General features: G+C 41.7%; 1 protein-coding gene across 2 annotated transcripts in view; it reads left to right on the top strand.

The window, feature by feature from the left end:
- piwil1 (piwi-like RNA-mediated gene silencing 1) overlaps nucleotides 1-19364 on the top strand; it is a 40300-nt gene that overhangs the window by 14490 nt on the left and 6446 nt on the right. For both annotated transcript variants that reach the window (XM_061986085.2, XM_061986086.2), the window contains exons 8-14: nucleotides 1458-1655; nucleotides 1773-1881; nucleotides 7780-7903; nucleotides 12226-12343; nucleotides 12564-12678; nucleotides 12750-12937; nucleotides 15715-15787. In XM_061986085.2, coding sequence (XP_061842069.1) covers nucleotides 1458-1655; nucleotides 1773-1881; nucleotides 7780-7903; nucleotides 12226-12343; nucleotides 12564-12678; nucleotides 12750-12937; nucleotides 15715-15787 — 925 coding nt within the window. The remainder of the gene's footprint in view (nucleotides 1-1457; nucleotides 1656-1772; nucleotides 1882-7779; nucleotides 7904-12225; nucleotides 12344-12563; nucleotides 12679-12749; nucleotides 12938-15714; nucleotides 15788-19364) is intronic.

Below are 19364 nucleotides of genomic sequence, written 5' to 3'. Positions count from 1 at the left end.
AACTGAGAAACCGTCTCAGGGAAACTCATCTGTATGCCCATCGTCCTCATCGAGTTCTTGACCTAGCTGCTGTTTGTCGTCGTAAGCGACTTGGGTTGGCAAATGCTTACATTCGATGGCGTCTGGCACATTGGTTTTCACTGTTCAGGGCAGATGGCAGACAGCGTGTGGGAGAGCGGTTTGCTGATATCAACATTGTGAATCGAGTGGCCCATGGTGGGGGTAGGGTTATGGTATGGGTAGGCGTATGTTATGGACAACGAACCTAAGTGCATTTTATTGATGGCATTTTGAATGCACAGAGATACCGTGACAAGATCCTGAGGCCCATTGTTGTGCCAATCACCCGAGACCATCACCTCATGTTGCAGCATGACAATGCATTGCCCCATGTTGCAAGGATCTGTACACAATTCCTGGAAGCTGAAAACATCCCAGTTTTTCAATGGCCATCAAACTCACAGGACGTGTCACCCATTGAGCATGTTTGGGATGCTGGGGATCGGCGTATACGACAGCGTGTTCCATTTCCTGCCAATATCTTGCAACTTTGCACGGCCATTAAAGAGGAGTGGACCAACATTCTACAGGCCACAATAAACAACCAGATCAACTCTATGCGAATAAAATGTGTTGCACTGCATGAGGCAAATGGTGACCACACCATGTACTGACTGCTTTTCTGACCCCCAGTAAAGTAAAACTGCACATTTCAGAGTAGCCTTTTATTGTGGGCAGCCTAGGGCACACCTGTGCAATAATCATGCTGTTTAATCATCTTGATATGCCACACCTGTGAGTTGGGATGGATTATCCTGGCAAAGAAGAAATCCACTTAAATTGATTCATGATACAGATATATACTATTTTCATAATAGTCATCACACAAGATAATCATCACCGTATATCATTTGAATTATTTACATTATTTACAATCCGGGGTGTGGGATATGGAGGGGGTGGGGGGGTTAAGTTTGGTTGGTATCAACACTTCAGTCATCAACAGTTGCATCATCAGAGAAATTGACATTGGAACAGTGTAGGTCAGACTTGGTATATGTACAGCAAGTATTGGACACAGAGAGAGAGATAAGAAAAAGTGACTACATTTGATTGTTTACATTTGATTATTTACAATCCGAAGAGGTATGATGAGAAAGGAAGGGTGTTAGTTTAGGGTTGAAGTTGCCTGGAGGTGTTCTTTTAGTGCAGTTTTGAAGGAGGATAGAGATGCCCTTTCTTTTACACCTGTTGGGAGTGCATTCCACATTGATGTGATCTGCAAAATGTTGACCAAAGAACCACCATTACATGTTATGTAGACCACAAGAAAGGGTTTTGAAGGTAGAAAAGAAAATATATTACCTCCTTTAAGACAAAATGTAAAGCACTGTTTTCTAGTATGTTGCCAACCTATATGTTGAACATTCTCCTTTTACACATGGTGATTTTTCCAGACTGACCATATGGCCAGGCTATTCCACAACCATTTTGCTGTATGAGTCCGCCTTCATGCTGTGTACTGATGTGAGCCACAAGGTGCTGCGTAGTGAGACAGTTCTCGACTTTATGGTCAACCTGAGGCAGAGGGCTGGACCTCATTCCTTCTCTGATAACTGTTCCAAAGAGCTTGTTGGGCTTATTGTCCTCACTAAGTAAGAAACACATTTTACATTGGTGTGCTTTATTGATATGCAACTGTTAGTCACCCCAAATAATGATATTGACATTGTTAATCTTTATATTCTCTTCTGGTCTTCTGTTTTTATCAGGTACAACAACAAAACCTACAAGATTGATGGGATCGCTTGGGATCAAACACCCAACAACACATTCACCAGGGGGGACACAGACATCTCCTTCAAGAACTACTACAAAAATGTTGGTTTCACTACTACTTTCATATGAATACTCCAAACATGATAAAAGAAAATAGGCATGTCAAATGGCATATAATTACTTCTAGTAATATGAGGCTAAAAGTTAGTAATCTACTGCCATTTGTGTGCATACTAAGTGAACGTCTTGACAATTAGCACTGTTGAGCCACACTATAATGCAGTTGTTACCAGTGATTGTAGGGGTATGCCAAAGTATTGCCAGTATCGAATTTCATGTGCGCATTTACTTTTATCCAATGGTATATGGGGACGGCGTGGCACAGTGGGTGGAGAGGCCGTGTCTGCAACTTGATGGTTCCAGGTTCGCTTCTGCCATCAAAGTCACTGCTGTTGTTGTTGGGCAGACACTTCACCCTTCTCCCAGTGCTGCTCACACTGGTGTATGAAAGTGAATGTTTACAATGAATTTTTGGTGGTGGTCGGAGGGTTTGTAGCCGCAAATTGGCAGCCATGGTACCCCAGAGCAGCTGTAATATAAAGTGTAATATAAATGAAATTTATTATTTTAACATCTCACTTGCCGAATACTGTACATGGTCGTGTGCACTAAGGATGTAACGGTTAACAGTATTATAATATACAGCAGTAAAACACCCCAGTTAGTATTGTTTAAAATTATAATTATCGTAAAACCGTGATTGATTTGTCTGATAAACTCACGGACCGATGTGCTCATTGATTGGAAAAGCAAGCTATTGCTAGCTAGCTGAAATGCTAACGTGAATACAAGAGACGTCTTAGTTTGTCCCCATTAAAAAATAACATTCCCCAGTCTAAACTTCTATGAACCCATTACATTCAATTGGGCATATTAAACCTACAGGCTTTACTCTCTTAAAACGGAGTGATCCATCTATACTAGTACAAATATGACAACAGGAACTGAATTTGCGTTGCGTCACATGAACTGGACATGACTCATTAAAGACATTTTTATCTAGCATTCCAAAAAAGCACCAACTTACAAATTGGAAAAAGATGAGCGTATTTAAACACGCAAATAAAAATATAGCTCTAAAGTAGACAGAAAAATATTATAAATGTTTTTTTCTGCCAAGAAAGTATGTTCTGTGGCTATTCATTGTATTTCTTTTTTTTGTAAATAAAACGTGGTTATAAGTAGGGATGTACATTGATGAGGATTTATCAATATCGGTACTATTTGTAATTTGTGTAAATAAAGATAAGAACATATGCATTTTCTAGCTTCATGTAACATCTAGTGGCAAATAAGTATTATCAACACCTGCTTTTTAAGTCTTTAACAAGTCAACTGTTTGCAGTGCAAGGTGTAATGCAGTTATGTTATCCTTTGAAGACCACAAAGATCCATCACAGTTTCTATTCATTGCAATTACACTCAAAATATCCATCCATCCATTATCTACCACTACTAAATCTACTACTAAATGATGGTAACAAAATGTAGTAAAATATGTATGGTTAACATTCATGTGTAGAGTATGTATCATATCAAATATATAATTAAAGTCAAATATATAATTAAAGTCAAAGTAAAAAACTCCTCTCTGAGCTGCCACCTTACCGTGGTAGAGGAGTTTGCGTGTCCCAATGATCCTAGGAGCTATGTTGTCCGGGGTCTTTATGCCCCCTGGTAGGGTCTCCCAAGACAAACTGGTCGTAGGTGAGGGATCAGACAAAGAGCAGCTCGAAGACCTCCATGAAGAATAAAAACGAAGGACCCAGATTTCCCTCGCCCGGAGGCGGGTCAACGGGGCCCCCCTCTGGAGCCAGGCCCGGAGGTGGGGCACGATGGCGAGCGCCTGGTGGCCGGGCCTGTCCTGTCCCCATGGGGCCCGGCCGGGCACAGCCCGAAGAGGGAGCGTGGGTCCTCCCTCCAATGGGCTCACCACCCATAGCAGGGGCCATAGAGGTCGGGTGCAGTGTGAGCTGGGCGGAAGCCGAAGGCAGGGCACTTGGCGGTCCGATCCTCGGCTACAGAAGCTAGCTCTTGGGACGTGGAACGTCACCTCGCTGGGGGGGAAGGAGCCTGAGCTAGTGCGCGAGGTCGAGAAGTTCCGGCCAGATATAGTCGGACTCACTTCGACGCACAGCAAGGGCTCTGGAACCAGTTCTCTCGAGAGGGGCTGGACTCTCTTCCACTCTGGCGTTGCCGGCAGTGAGAGGCGACGGGCTGGGGTGGCAATTCTTGTTGCCCCCCGGCTCAGAGCCTGCACGTTGGAGTTCAACCCGGTGGACGAGAGGGTAGCTTCCCTCCGCCTTCGGGTGGGGAGACGGGTCCTGACTGTGGTCTGCGCTTACGCGCCAAACGGCAGCTCAGAGTACCCACCCTTATTTGATTCACTCGAGGGAGTACTTGAGTGCTCCCCCGGGTGATTCACTCGAGGGAGTACTTGAGTGCTCCCCCGGGTGATTCCCTCGTTCTTCTGGGGGACTTCAACGCTCATGTTGGCAGCGACAGTGAAACCTGGAGAGGCGTGATTGGGAAGAATGGCCGCCCGGATCTGAACCCGAGTGGTGTTTTGTTATTGGACTTTTGTGCCCGTCACAGATTGTCCATAATGAACACCATGTTCAAACATAAGGGTGTCCATATGTGCACTTGGCACCAGGACACCCTAGGCCGCAGTTCCATGATCGACTTTGTAGTTGTCATCGGATTTGCGGCCTCATGTTTTGGACACTCTGGTGAAGAGAGGGATGGAGCTTTCTACCGATCACCACCTGGTGGTGAGTTGGCTGCGATGGGGGGGGGGATGCCGGACAGAACTGGCAGGCCCAAACGCATTGTGAGGGTTTGCTGGGAACGTCTGGCAGAGTCTCCTGTCAGAGAGAGTTTCAATTCCCACCTACTTTGAACATGTCACGAGGGAGGTGCTGGACATTGAGTCCGAGTGGACCATGTTCCGCGCCTCTTTTGTCGAGGCAGCTGATTGGAGCTGTGGCCGCAAGGTAGTTGGTGCCTGTCGTGGCGGTAATCCTAGAACCCGTTGGTGGACACCGGCGGTGAGGGATGCCGTCAAGCTGAAGGAGGAGTCCTATCGGGTTCTTTTGGCTCATAGGACTCCTGAGGCAGCGGACAGGTACCGACAGGCCAAGCGGTGTGCGGCTTCAGCAGTCGCAGAGGCAAAAACTCGGACATGTGAGGAGTTCGGGGAAGCCATGGAAAACAACTTCTGGACGGCTTCGAAGCGATTCTGGACCACCATCCGCCGCCTCAGGAAGGGGAAGCAGTGCACTATCAACACCGTGTATGGTGAGGATGGTGTTCTGCTGACCTCGACTGCGGATGTTGTGGATCGGTGGAGGGAATACTTCGAAGACCTCCTCAATCCCACCAACACGTCTTCCTATGAGGAAGCAGTGCCTGGGGAATCTGTGGTGGGCTCTCCTATTTCTGGGGCTGAGGTTGCTGAGGTAGTTAAAAAGCTCCTCGGTGGCAGGGCCCCGGGGGTGGATGAGATCCGCCCGGAGTTCCTTAAGGCTCTGGATGCTGTGGGGCTGTCTTGGTTGACAAGACTCTGCAGCATCGCGTTGATATCGGGGGCGGTACCTCTGGATTGGCAGACCGGGGTGGTGGTTCCTCTCTTTAAAAAGGGGAACCGGAGGATGTGTTCTAACTATCGTGGGATCACACTCCTCAGCCTTCCCGGTAAGGTCTATTCAGGTGTACTGGAGAGGAGTCTACGCCGGATAGCCGTACCTCGTATTCAGGAGGAACAGTGTGGTTTTCGTCCTGGTCGTGGAACTGTGGACCAGCTCTATACTCTCAGCAGGGTCCTTGAGGGTGCATGGGAGTTTGCCCAACCAGTCTACATGTGCTTTGTGGACTTGGAGAAGGCATTCGACAGTGTCCCTCAGGAAGTCCTGTGGGGAGTGCTCAGAGAGTATGGGGTATCGGACTGTCTGATTGTGGCGGTCCGCTCCCTGTATGATCAGTGTCAGAGCTTGGTCCGCATTGCCGGCAGTAAGTCGGACACGTTTCCAGTGAGGGTTGGACTCCGTCAAAGCTGCCCTTTGTCACCGATTCTGTTCATAACTTTTATGGACAGAATTTCTAGGCGCAGTCAAGGCGTTGAGGGCATCCGGTTTGGTGGCTGCAGGGTTTGGTCTCTGCTTTTTGCAGATGATGTGGTCCTGATGGCTTCATCTGGCCAGGATCTTCAGCTCTCACTGGATCGGTTCGCAGCTGAGTGTGAAGCGACTGGGATGAGAATCAGCACTTCCAAGTCCGAGTCCATGGTTCTCGCCCGGAAAAGGGTGGAGTGCCATCTCCGGGTTGGGGAGGAGAACCTTCCCCAAGTGGATGAGTCCAAGTACCTCGGAGTCTTGTTCACGAGTGAGGGAAGAGTGGATCGTGAGATCGACAGGCGGATCGGTGCGGCGTCTTCAGTAATGCGGACGCTGTATCGATCCGTTGTGGTGAAGAAGGAGCTGAGCCGGAAGGCAAAGCTCTCAATTTACCGGTCGATCTACGTTCACATCCTCACCTATGGTCATGAGCTTTGGGTTATAACCGAAAGGACATAAAAGTTCTGAAATGTTTAAAAAAAAAAAAAAAAAAAAAATTATATTTCATGATCAGTTATTTCACTTTGTGTTTATGTGACGTCATGCAACTTCTGGTTGAACGGAGTTTGTGTCCATCTGTTTCAGCTTGACACTGGAGTTTATCGGTAACTCGTTGCAAAAACAGCTCACATAGACTTTGTTTAATGTAAATACTATAGCTCAGTTGGTTAAACAGTAATGTCTTTATGTAATTTTAGATGGGGAATGACTGTTTTCAAATGTAAAATACGTTAATGTCTCTTGTTTACATGTTGTCATTGAAGCTAGCTAGCAAGCTATCCATGATTCTATCAAAATGGGGTTATCAATCACGGTTTTTCCGATTTTTTTAATTTAATACGATAGTTCTGTTGGGAGCATTACAGGAGTTACCATTACTACCGTGTATTTGTAGTACAAATGCCCAAAGTGCTTAAATGAATGCAAGAGTGACTGCTCTTGCAGTTCGTAAGAACGCATACATGTGATCAAGGCTGGAAAATGTACCGGCTTCATTTACATTTATCGTCCGGTTGACTTATCGAATGTCAGCCCAGGCCTACCTTAAATGCAATATAGAATTGCAATCTATAGACAAACTATTTCTTGCACGCTGAAGGAGGGGGTAAACCATCACAACACTGCAGCGCAGTCATGCGTTTGGAATGATCCAACCATAACAAAGAGCATATTGTAAGATGTATTTTCAAATAGATATATTTCCTCAATGTAAAAACAATTTATTAAAAAAAAAAAAAAAAAAAAAACTGACAGCAGACACGAAAACCCATCAATTCAATTATTTTTGAGCAGCCACCCAAGTTATCCTGCAGCTATATTACAATTGTCAAGCGAAAAAGTATTTTGTCATTGTGCTTGCTGCTGCCAGGTTAACAAAAAACATAACAGCAAAACATTCATGCCTATGTACACAACTGTTCATACTACTGGTACTTGAACGTGCAAAACGATTGTTGCTTTAAAAGTTATTTGATGGCTGTTTTTAACATGGTGTTGCGCAATAGTGATGGAAGGGTGAAGTTTGTTTAAACCTGGAGTAAAAGGACTAGTTTTGACAGCATTGTCGTCGTGTGACTCCATAGCTTTATGATACACATTGTTTAACGAAATAGTGATAAAGGAAATTGTTGCTAACTCTTTATCTTCGACAACCTTAGATTTGGAATTAATTTAGTAGTGGTTGATGAGGCTGTGGCTACAAATGTAGTTTACCATCACCTTTTGACTAGACTTAATAAACAATAGTTAAACTTAAAAGCTTAAAAATTGTGATATACTTAACTTATTTATATAATCATGTCATTAATCCTGAATTGTGTTCCAGCAATATGGCCTGGAAATCACTGATGGCAACCAAGTGCTGCTGGTCAGCAATGTGAGGAGGGGTCGTCCTGGTCAAACTCCTGCTGGACCTGTTATGCTCATCCCAGAATTTTGCTACCTAACAGGTCCGAACTGTGTAGAACTCTACATTATTATGTGTTGTGTATAATTAGCATATTTTCTGGACTATAAGCCACAGCCGTATATAAGCTGCACCTAATGAAGTTTAGAAGAAGACATTTTTTTTTCATAAATGAGCCGCACCGCAGATATATACTTGTACGTTGTGAATGGAGATATTTTCAAAGATTGATTTTGTAAATGTTTATTTACATACCTGGTTTCCAAACAGTGCCTGTTACATGGTAGTAAGATGGCTGATCAAACAAAACACAAGTAATTATCTTAATTCATCTTCTGTAAGATTTATCAGGATTCTTCTTCCTTGTACTTTGTAAACACTGAGTTTGAACAGTTTCTGAAAGTGGATAACTTTAGTGCATTGTTTGATTTATTTGCTTAATCCATTCCATAATTTAGCCATTAGCTAAGTAAAATCCATAGATCAGCAGCATCTATATACTGTATAAGCCGCATGGTTCAAAGCTTTGGGGGAAAAGGTAGCGACTTGTAGTCTAGAAAATACGGTACTGTGATTTCCTTAAAGATACAGATTATACATATAAATTTGCATTAAAAATAGAATATTGTGCTGTAGAGTACAATTAATTGATGTGAAATTCAATTCAGATGAAGAATAAAGGCTCAGATAGGTTTTGCAATGTATTTACTAATTTGAGCGCCAAACAATGAATGTGAAGGAGCTGTAAACTGTAATGAAAATTACTGTGGTACTTATATTCACAAGCACATTCTGTTACACAACCAAGCTTATAACCCAAAACGCTCATAACTAGTGATGGCAAACGTGATTCTTTTTACAGACTTGGTACCTGGTGAGTCACTCAACAAAGTGAATCGATTCACTCATCACAAAAAGCATGCGCAAAAGCTTGCGCATGGTTACTGCATGCTAAAGCTTGCCCCCACTCTATTCACTTATCACAGAGCGCATGTGTAGATTATTGCACATTATTGGCGACTGCACAAGACTCGCAATCACAAGGCGCATGCGTAGGGAGTCGCACATATGTACAGTAACAAGTAATCCTATTAACACTCGAAAAAGTTAATGGTGCACAACTTTAGAGTAACAGTATTGATTCGACAATTGTAAAAACAATTAGATAAGTTTACTTAGTTTTAACATGCAGAGTCGTAATAGTTAACGGCGTGTAAAGTTTTTGCCAAACACTCATGTCTCTCTCTACCTGTGGGTTCCTCATGTAACGGTGTATAATATTAAAGCAATTTGAATGAGATCACTATATTGCCATTGTGTGATAAATAAGTCTTTCTATCATACGTGATGGAAGAAGTGGTGTAACAGCGCCTGTTGCCGGTTAAAAGGTGGTATATATCGAAGGAAATTCTCACAATTGTTGAAGCTTTTTGAGAGATTCCTGTGAATTACGGGTAAACAAAGTGGACTCACCACCATTCAATGTGCAGGGTGTTACAAGACACTGCAATAAAGACATCTTATAATCCACTAGATTGTCAGTGATGTGTTGATCAGAATCAGAATAGTTTTTATTGCCATTGTTTGAGAACGGGTTCACAAACTAGGAATTTTTCTTGGTGCAATCGTGCAACATAAAACACAACACAGATTTGGTAATAAAAAGAGCTGTAACTGAGCTATCAGATCTTGATATTGGATATTGATACTGTACATCAATACATGATTCACACATCGTGGAAACGTGCAAGATACGGTTTTAACAGTGCAATATTAAATTAACAGGACAACAGCCTCACTAAGATGCAAATGTACAAACCCCGTTTCCATATGAGTTGGGAAATTGTGTTAGTTGTAAATATAAACGGAATACAATGATTTGCAAATCAGTTTCAACTCATATTCAGTTGAATATGCTACAAAGACAACATATTTGATGTTCAAACTGATAAACTTTTTTTTTTTTGCAAATAATCATTAACTTTAGAATTTGATGCCAGCAACACGTGACAAAGAAGTTGGGAAAGGTGGCAATAAATACTGATAAAGTTGAGGAATTCTCATCAAACACTTATTTGGAACATCCCACAGGTGTGCAGGCTAATTGGGAACAGGTGGGTGCCATGATTGGGTATAAAAACAGCGTCCCAAAAAATGCTCAGTCTTTCACAAGAAAGGATGGGGCGAGGTACACCCCTTTGTCCACAACTGCGTGAGCAAATTGTCAAACAGTTTAAGAACAACGTTTCTCAAAGTGCAATTGCAAGAAATTTAGGGATTTCAACATCTACGGTCCATAATATCATCAAAAGGTTCAGAGAATCTGGAGAAATCACTCCACGTAAGCGGCATGGCCGCAAACCAACATTGAATGACCGTGACCTTCGGTCCCTCAGACGGCACTGTATCAAAAACCGACATCAATCTCTAAAGGATATCACCACATGGGCTCAGGAAGACTTCAGAAAACCACTGTCACTAAATACAGTTTGTCGCTACATCTGTAAGTGCAAGTTAAAGCTCTACTATGCAAAGCGAAAGCCATTTATCAACAACATCCAGAAACGCCGCCGGCTTCTCTGGGCCCGAGATCATCTAAGATGGACTCATGCAAAGTGGAAAAGTGTTCTGTGGTCTGACGAGTCCACATTTCAAATTGTTTTTGAAAATATTCGACATCGTGTCATCCGGACCAAAAGGGAAGCGAACCATCCAGACTGTTATCGACGCAAAGTTCAAAAGCCAACATCTGTGATGGTATGGTGGTGCATTAGTGCCCAAGGCATGGGTAACTTACACATCTGTGAAGGCACCATTAATGCTGAAAGGTACATACAGGTTTTGGAACAACATATGCTGCCATCTAAGCGCCGTCTTTTTCATGGTCGGCCCTGCTTATTTCAGCAAGACAATGCCAAGCCACATTCAGCGCGTGTTACAACAGCGTGGCTTTGTAAAAAAAGAGTGCGGGTACTTTCCTGTCCTGCCTGCAGTCCAGACCTGTCTCCCATCGAAAATGTGTGGCGCATTATGAAGCGTAAAATACGACAGCGGAGACCCCGGACTGTTGAACGACTGATGCTCTACATAAAACAAGAATGGGAAAGAATTCCACTTTCAAAGCTTCAACAATTAGTTTCATCGGTTCCCAATCGTTTATTGAGTATCGTTAAAAGAAAAGGTGATGTAACACAGTGGTGAACATGCCCTTTCCCAACTACTTTGGCACATGTAACAGCCATGAAATTCTAAGTTAATTACTTTTTCCAAAAAAAAAATCAAGTTTATGAGTTTGAACATCAAATATCTTGTCTTTGTAGTGCATTCAATTGAATATGGGTTGAAAATGATTTGCAAATCATTGTATTCCGTTTATATTTACATCTAACTCAATTTCCCAACTCATATAGAAACGAGGTTTGTAGTTTTCAATGGTTCCCTCCTGACTCACCCACATCAATGGTCCTGCCCCCAATGACCAGTAAGTAAATGTCAGTGAATCAGTGAGACCCATCGCTCACTTCTTAGTTCGTTCACTCGGTAACCGATTCAGTGAGTCTTCGTCAAGCACCTGCAGCAGCACACTGCAAACTGTGACAGCGAGTGATTCAGCTTGCGCAGGAAATGGAAAGGAGAGTTGATGCAAGGCAAGAAACATTTGTAGTCGTTTCTATGGGTCTAATACATTTATAAAAACACAGACTTACTGGAATAATTAACTTCATATTACATGGTTTATCCTCTTGACTGGCTAGTGTGGCAGGGGCGAGTCACTGATAGAGTTAATGGCGATGGGAACTCGGGAGTGCTGATTCAGTAATAAACTTGAGAGTTTGAGCGATTCGTTCATGACTCGCACATTACTACTCGTACCTCAAATCAGACCTGCCCATTGAAATAAATGAGTCGTTCTTCGTCCTCCCAAAATACAATTGTGATCACAGAATGTGTTAAGCCTTAACTGGGATGTGAATAATCTCCCCTCACATATGATAACGCGATATTTTTTTATTTATCGCGTGCGTTAACGCATTAACGTTGACAGCCCTTATTTGTACATATGTGAGAAACTTGCCATACCTGTCCACGTTAGTGAGTTGCGCCACTGGCGCAGGAAATGCTGAGGGTAGCTTTGTTTGCTACCTCTCGGTTTGTGCAAAGCATTACATGTGCGGGTTCAACCCCTCGCGTGTTATGTTCCAAAAAACCAAACTTATTTTTTTATGAGAGCTATTGTCACAATTTAATCTCACAAGATTTCTTAAAACATCTGGTCAAACACCTAATATATATACTGTCCATGTGTATATACAGTATGTGTATGTATATATGTGTTAATCTATATGAAAATTGTGTGTGTATTAGGCTTGACCGACAAAATGCGTGCAGATTACACCATTATGAAGGACCTGAGTAGTCATACCAAGCTGGCACCAGAACAGAGGGCTGGGCGCCTTCTCGGATTTGCAGAGTGCATTAATAAGTAGGTGGCCACTATTTTATTATGATGATTCAAACTATGTAGGGGATGTCCGAAGTATTAAAGTATGACCTGTCTCCCAACTGTGCAGTAATAAGGTAGGTGGGTTCAATCTAATTAGGAATAATAGGCCTCGTTTGTGTGTACAAAGAAACAGATGGGTATCTTTATATCTCAGCTCATATAAGATTGGAACATAAACTAAAAAAAAATTACTTTACAGGAATGCTGAAGCACAGGAAGAGTTGGAGAAGTGGGGACTCAACTTTGATAAGAAACTCCTAAATCTGACTGGCCGAGTCCTCCCCTCAGAAAGGATTATCCAGGGATCAAAATCTGTATGATTATGCTTCAGTGTTACACTTTGCTATGTGTTTTAAAAAGATACTGACAAAATCTTACTCCACAGTATGCCTACAACCCCCGAACAGCTGAATGGGCAAAAGAAATGCGCGGACTGCCTGTGATCTACTCTCCTCCTTTTCAAAAGTGGCTTCTACTTTACACTAGACGAAACAGCAGGGAAGCTCAGAGCCTCCTACAGTCCCTTCAAAAAGTCACAGGACCACTTGGGATTCCGTTGGATAAACCTGTAATGTGAGTGTCATGTCTTTTTAAAGGTGAACTGCACTTTTTGGAATTATTTGCAGTGAGAAAAAGAATAGGTTTTTTTATGCATGCCAAGTTGTAATATAGGATTCACTTGACCGCTAACAATGTAGCAAATGAGAGTCATCTGTTCGCCCATGACGCCCTTTAACGAAATTTCCAAAAACCGCCAAATTCTCCATTTACATCTCGTGATCTGCATGTTCACCAAGTATTAGCGACATTGTTACTATGAGTGCTAACACCGATGACTTACTGAAGCGGCACCTAGCTTATGTAGCTATTGAGCCGGTGGGCTGCTGCATTGCATAAATCATGCCTCTCACCTGTATAGTAGAAGGTTGTGGGCATAGGCTGAGAGATTGGTCAACTTTGAAATTCAATTTAGGCAAGAAGACATTGCAAAAAGACGCTTGTTTTAGAAGAAAAAATAAGTTTTAACACCAGGAGTGAGGATTGTGATTAATTTATTAGCTAAATGGGGAACACAAGTCCTTTGCTGAAAGATATAAACATCCCATTAGTCAGCATCCCAGTGAAAGCGGACATTGTACAATAAGTGATTGTTTTATTTGGTTTGTAGTTTCTTTATTTTTTAGCACTAGGCAATAGTGCTACATGACGCTTAATGTCTTATCAAATAATGCAACATGAAGCTAAATGTTTCACTAAAGCTGGATCTGCATATCAACCTTGGTTGGCATCTAAAACTTTTAGCCCATCAGTTTTATATTCAGACTGAAAGAGGAACTGCACCTTGTTTTGGATTTTTTCCATGATGACAAATTGATTTATTTTTAATGCATTCTAAATATTAAACGCAAATAAAAGTCCCTTTACAGCGGAGTCAATAAGAGATCCAACATTCCACCCATAAAATCCGATAACCATTCAAAAAGCACCAACTATATTCAATTTACATTTCGTGACTTGAATATTAACCAAGTATTAGATATTCATATTATAAGCGCTAACGCAGACAAACTATTTATAGTGACGCTGTGTGCCGATGTTTACATCGACTTATCAGCTGCTTCCTCGTTTCCCAGGTCCTTTTAAGTTTATTGTGGATCATAAATTCTGTCTCTCACCTGGACAGAAGGCGGCTGTTGATATAATCCGACAATTTGGGACATAAATTACCTTGGACTGGCGAGGACAACACGAAAGGCACTTGTTTCAGTCAGGTTCAAACACTGATGACATCTATTAAACAGACAAGAAGCAAGGGATCATGCAGAGACAGAGTTCAATTTGGCTCAATGAGGAGAGACGTTTGGGATTGCACGCTCAGTTACAATTTCCCACCACGCTCTGAGCTAACAGTCCCATGCGCTCCTTATTTATTTGGGAGGTCCCTGGTTACATCACTGAGGCTGCCTCTAAAAGGAGTGGCCACACATTTCATGTAAAGCAGCTTCCAGTACGCTCAATACGTGACAGAATGTGCTGGGGCCTTATGATTGTCTTGTCTCTGCTTCGTCTGCGTGCTGTCATCTTATCTTCGTTGAGGTCCTTGAAGTCCTTGGCTGTTAGTGGGCTAAAACAAAGATAACATCTGCGGCTGAGGCCAGGCCTCAGACAAGAAGTTTTGTCCTTGTACAGATAGAAAAAGTACAGCTTGTGCACAATAGCTAATAACTATAGCAACAGACTTTAAGCATACTAAAGTTGTGTGATAACCTACACATAATTATTCAAAGAGTTTCTCCCTGCCCCCTTTCTTCGCAAGGATTTTGAGAAATTATTGTATCTAAATGGCAATATATGAATTTCCTAGCAGTCGGCTTCCTAATGACAGCAGACCTTATACAACAGTAAGTGATGTTGTATTCTTATTGTTGGTTGTCATAAAGTCTGCAGTGAGCAGAAATCACTACTGAAGTAAAAAAGCATACATGATGCGTTTTTTAAATTAATGCGTCGTGTATGCATAAAATGATCAAAATACGTAAATATCATCTCTAATTGTAAATGTGCTCATTACTACGTACATATATGCTTACATCATCTACATAAAACCCTACTGGAGGTATTTGGATGTTTTTAGGGTCTATCGGCAGAAATGAACGACTGCCTTAGGCTCCATTGTAAGCCGACTTTTGATCGCATTTATTTATTTTCTGAATGCACTATATTGGCCCTAGTGTGTGAATGTGAGTGTGAATGTTGTCTAACTGTGTTGGCCCTGTGATGAGGTGGCAACTTGTCGGTAGAAAATGGATGGATGAATAAAAAAAATCTATTTGTCATGTCTTTCAATATAATTTTGAGCAATAGGCACAATTCCAATAAAAGTGCAGTTCCCCTTTTAAGGTGCTGGATCATCGTTTGTCCAAAAATAATTCTTTGCTATCATGAAGTCTGCCATGATTACTAGTTGTAGTTTTTTGAAAGAAAAGGTGAACGTTGTGATGCGCTCTGTAAAATCAATAAGCCACTGTAATGCTTAAAATTATGAAAATACTTAAATATTACATGTTATGAATGTGCTTGTCACATTACATACATACTTACAGTATGACGTAAAACATTGATGGAGGGTTTTGGGTATTTTTTTAGAGCGCTTCATAGATGCAATAAATGGAATCCCCATTACCTGCATTGTTGGCCACCTCTTGCTAGCATTTTTGTTAAAATGCATTAAAAAAGGTGTGTTCTTGTCTCACATAAGGATTGTGAAAGATGGTAAAAGTTCCAAAAAAGTGCAGTTCCTGTGTTGTCCCTCTTATTATCCTGTTAAAGTATATGGGTGTGTTATTCAGGATAGAGTATGAAGATCATCCGGAGTCTCTCTTGAGAACTCTGCAGCACAATGTTGGAAATCACATACAGATGGTTGGTGGCAGTGTTTTTTTTATAATTGGAATGCATGTAGTTGTTACTGTAGTGACTTATTTGCAGAACTGCCAACATGTAGTAATATTTTGACCTGGCATGCACCCTTGAATTTGCATTGGGCAATTTGGATACATTTCTCCTGTTTCAGGTAACTAGAACCAAGTTACAACAGAGTAAATGGCTATGAAAAAAAATTGATAGATCAATAAGTCATGAAAGGATATCTACAATGCAAATGTGACAACTTGTCTGAATGGAAGCTTGCATAACTGGGGGCAAAGTGCCTGGCATTCTGTTGTTAAAGGCATGGAAATTACAACTAGGACGCCTGCACACCAAGTAAGGACAATTATTTATCTAGCAGTCAGTTACAGTTCTCACATATCTAGCCGTTCATGAAAGCTGTGCGCTCCATCAAAAAATGGAAATAATGCAATAAATCTTCCGTCAGTAGCCAAAGGGAGAAGCCTTCTAACATAAATATAAATATTTATTATATATAATATACAATGGATAATACACCAGATAATATACAATATAATAACCAAAGATACATGAATTGTTTTATAATGTAAACATAACCTAATTTGGGAGGTGCCCAAATATTACCACTTCTATTACCATGCCAATAGTCAAAAATTGTGGTTTCTCACCGAGTGTGTCACGTCGCGTGTCAACAGTGAAAACTATTAAAATAGGGAGGTTTAAAATACAGTCCAGGCACCATAATTGGCCTGCAGCACATTTTAAAAATAAAGGTACTCAAAATCTTAGTTTATGTCTGTTAGGGTTTTGACACATTCTCAGACCTTCCAACTTGTCTCGGTTCTCCGGAAGACTCCCTAATATTTAGGGATGATGTTCGAAACCGGTTCTCCCGATTATTCGATAAGAAAAGAACCGATTCCATGGATTCGAATCCCTTTTTGAGAACCGGTTCCCGTTATCGAAGCCACTATACCGTATTTTCGCGACCATAGGGTGCGCCGTGTCAGTTTCGGGTGCTATTTCTGTATTTAATGCATAAATAAGGCGCAGCGTATTTTTGGGCGCAGGCATGGTTAAACATACGCTAGCTTAAAACATAAGCACCTTGTCCATGTTGGTGATGTGTTTCTCAGCGTTTTTTTTATTTACAACGCACATAGCAGCACTATATGCGTGCCTTTAGCGTCCTCTCTCACCTGAAACCTTTACCCTATAACGGCCGCATGCTGTCCTCAGTCACGTCCGCTTTTCCACTATATAAACAGCGTGCCGGCCCAGTCACGAAACATCTATGGCATTTGGAACACACAACAACAACCTATCTGGATTCGATAAGGAATCGGTTCGATAAGAGGATTCGATAATGGGCTCGAACTCGATAATTTCTTAACGAACATCATCCCTACTAATATTGCCTTTGTCTACCAACATCCAAGTTACAAAACTCCCGGATTGATGTTTTTGTGTGTGCACAAAATATCGCTTATTTTGTCAAGATTTCAAAAGGATGACGACGTGGTCGATCAACAGCCTACTAAAACAGAAAAACACGTAAATGTAACTATCTCACTTAAATGCTTATTCAATCACGGACCCGAAGCTAAACAACGAAACCGTGAGAGTTTAACACATTTTAAGTGTTTCTGACCAAACAGTGATCTACAAGAAAGGCTTACATAGCTCTAGCCAACTCAAGGTACATGGACAAACAAGTTATAGATGATGCTTTCTGCCAATGCTAACGCATACGGCTTCACTTGGCTGCCTAGCAACCAAGAGCATAAGACAAAGTCAACAGAGCAATACCAGACCGAAGAGAACACGGATTTAAGAACGTTGAAAGGAAGTCTGCAGGGCAATGTCAATAGTGTTAAAAAAAAAAAAAATGTTGATTAACTAAAGAACAGATTTTAAATTGTATGTAAAATTATGTCAATTCTCCAAAAACGGATAGAAAAAGGAATATTGTGATAATATGATAAAATGAGAAAGTTCAGAGAAAAAATGGAAGATTCTCAGTAAACATAACACAGCACTAAGACAGGAGATGAAGATGCTTGTAGAAGAGAAAGCAACATTGCACCAACGGTTAAATGCCAGACAACATGATATCAATGATCTGGGGACAAGTGGTCAACTTCCTGAATTTAAAGGTAATTGACGTCTATACTAACACCATCGAGGCTTGCATTCCACTTAGGGCTGGGCGGTATACCAGTAACATAGTTAATATCGGTATATTTTAGAAAGCAGTATATATTTAAGACCGTACCGCCATACCGGTATTTTTGATGTGCCTTTGTTACGGCCATTTGCTCTTGTCTGCGCCTGACAGGTGAAGCACAGGGCATCCTATTTGGCTCACCCCTGCCCCTTGGGTGTTTATGCAGGCTAATAATAACACATCAAACTTTTTTCCTTTTTTTTCCTATATCTCTCTTGTAGTGACTTTACTATCAATCTCATCTGTTTAAGTTGTTCACATCAGTTAGCGACTTAGCACAGAAGCTAACGATGGCACCTCTGCTGTTAGATCGGTGTCAAATGTTTAGCTACAACTCTGTTCAAAAGTGCCTCTGCCCATAGCCCATGCGAACTAACCTACTGTAGTATACTGGCTGGGTGGGTGACAAGTAACTTTAAACCTAACAGCCAGAGGTTTTCACCGTAGTGAGCTCGCTGAAGCTCCATCTATCCCGTGCACACGCGTGAGGCTATAAACCTTACATAAACAAACGAAAATTGCTTTGACATCGTAACGGCTAACTATTTCCTTTTATAATAAAGAAGGCGTTACGTTAGTACTTACAACAAACATAATCTGAGTACGCTCAACACTGTTATCTAGCCATAAAACACTAAGGCAACCCTGGGCACTTTGCAAGTTTTTTAAGATACCTGTATATACGATATATCGGTATTTGAACTAAATATACCGCGGTATAAGTTTTGGTCCGTATAGCCGAGCCCTAATTCCACTCAATTAAAGAAACACCACCACCAAGCCAGTCATCATGAAGCTTGCCAGGAATGGCATTGCTGAAACAAGGAAAGAAACGGAAAGGTACAACATGTGTACAAAACCAGTGAATTTGGCAGGTTGTGTAAATTGTAAAAACAGAATACAATGGTTTGCAAATCCTTTTCAACCTTTATTCAATTAACTAAATTGCAAAGACAAGACACTTAACGTTCAAACTGGTAAACTTAATTTTTTGCAAATATTAGCTCATTTGGAATTTGATGCCTGCAACATGTTTCAAAAAAGCTGGTACAAGTGGCAAGAAAGACTGAGAAAGTTGAGGAATGTTCATCAAACACTTATTTTGAACATCCCACAGGACCATCCATCCATTTACTACCGCTTATTCCCTTTGGGGTCGCGGGGGGCGCTGGAGCCTATCTCAGCTACAATCGGGCGGAAGGCGGGGTACACCCTGGACAAGTCGCCACCTCATCGCAGGGCCAACACAGATAGACAGACAACATTCACACTCACATCCACACACTAGGGCCAATTTAGTGTTGCCAATCAACTTATCCCCAGGTGCATGTCTTTGGAAGTGGGAGGAAGCCGGAGTACCCG

This window comes from Nerophis lumbriciformis, linkage group LG12 (assembly GCF_033978685.3).
Source record: "Nerophis lumbriciformis linkage group LG12, RoL_Nlum_v2.1, whole genome shotgun sequence".
NCBI lineage: Eukaryota > Metazoa > Chordata > Actinopteri > Syngnathiformes > Syngnathidae > Nerophis > Nerophis lumbriciformis.
The sequence above is the reverse complement of the archived record's forward strand: the minus strand, read 5'-3'. Positions and strand labels throughout refer to the sequence as shown.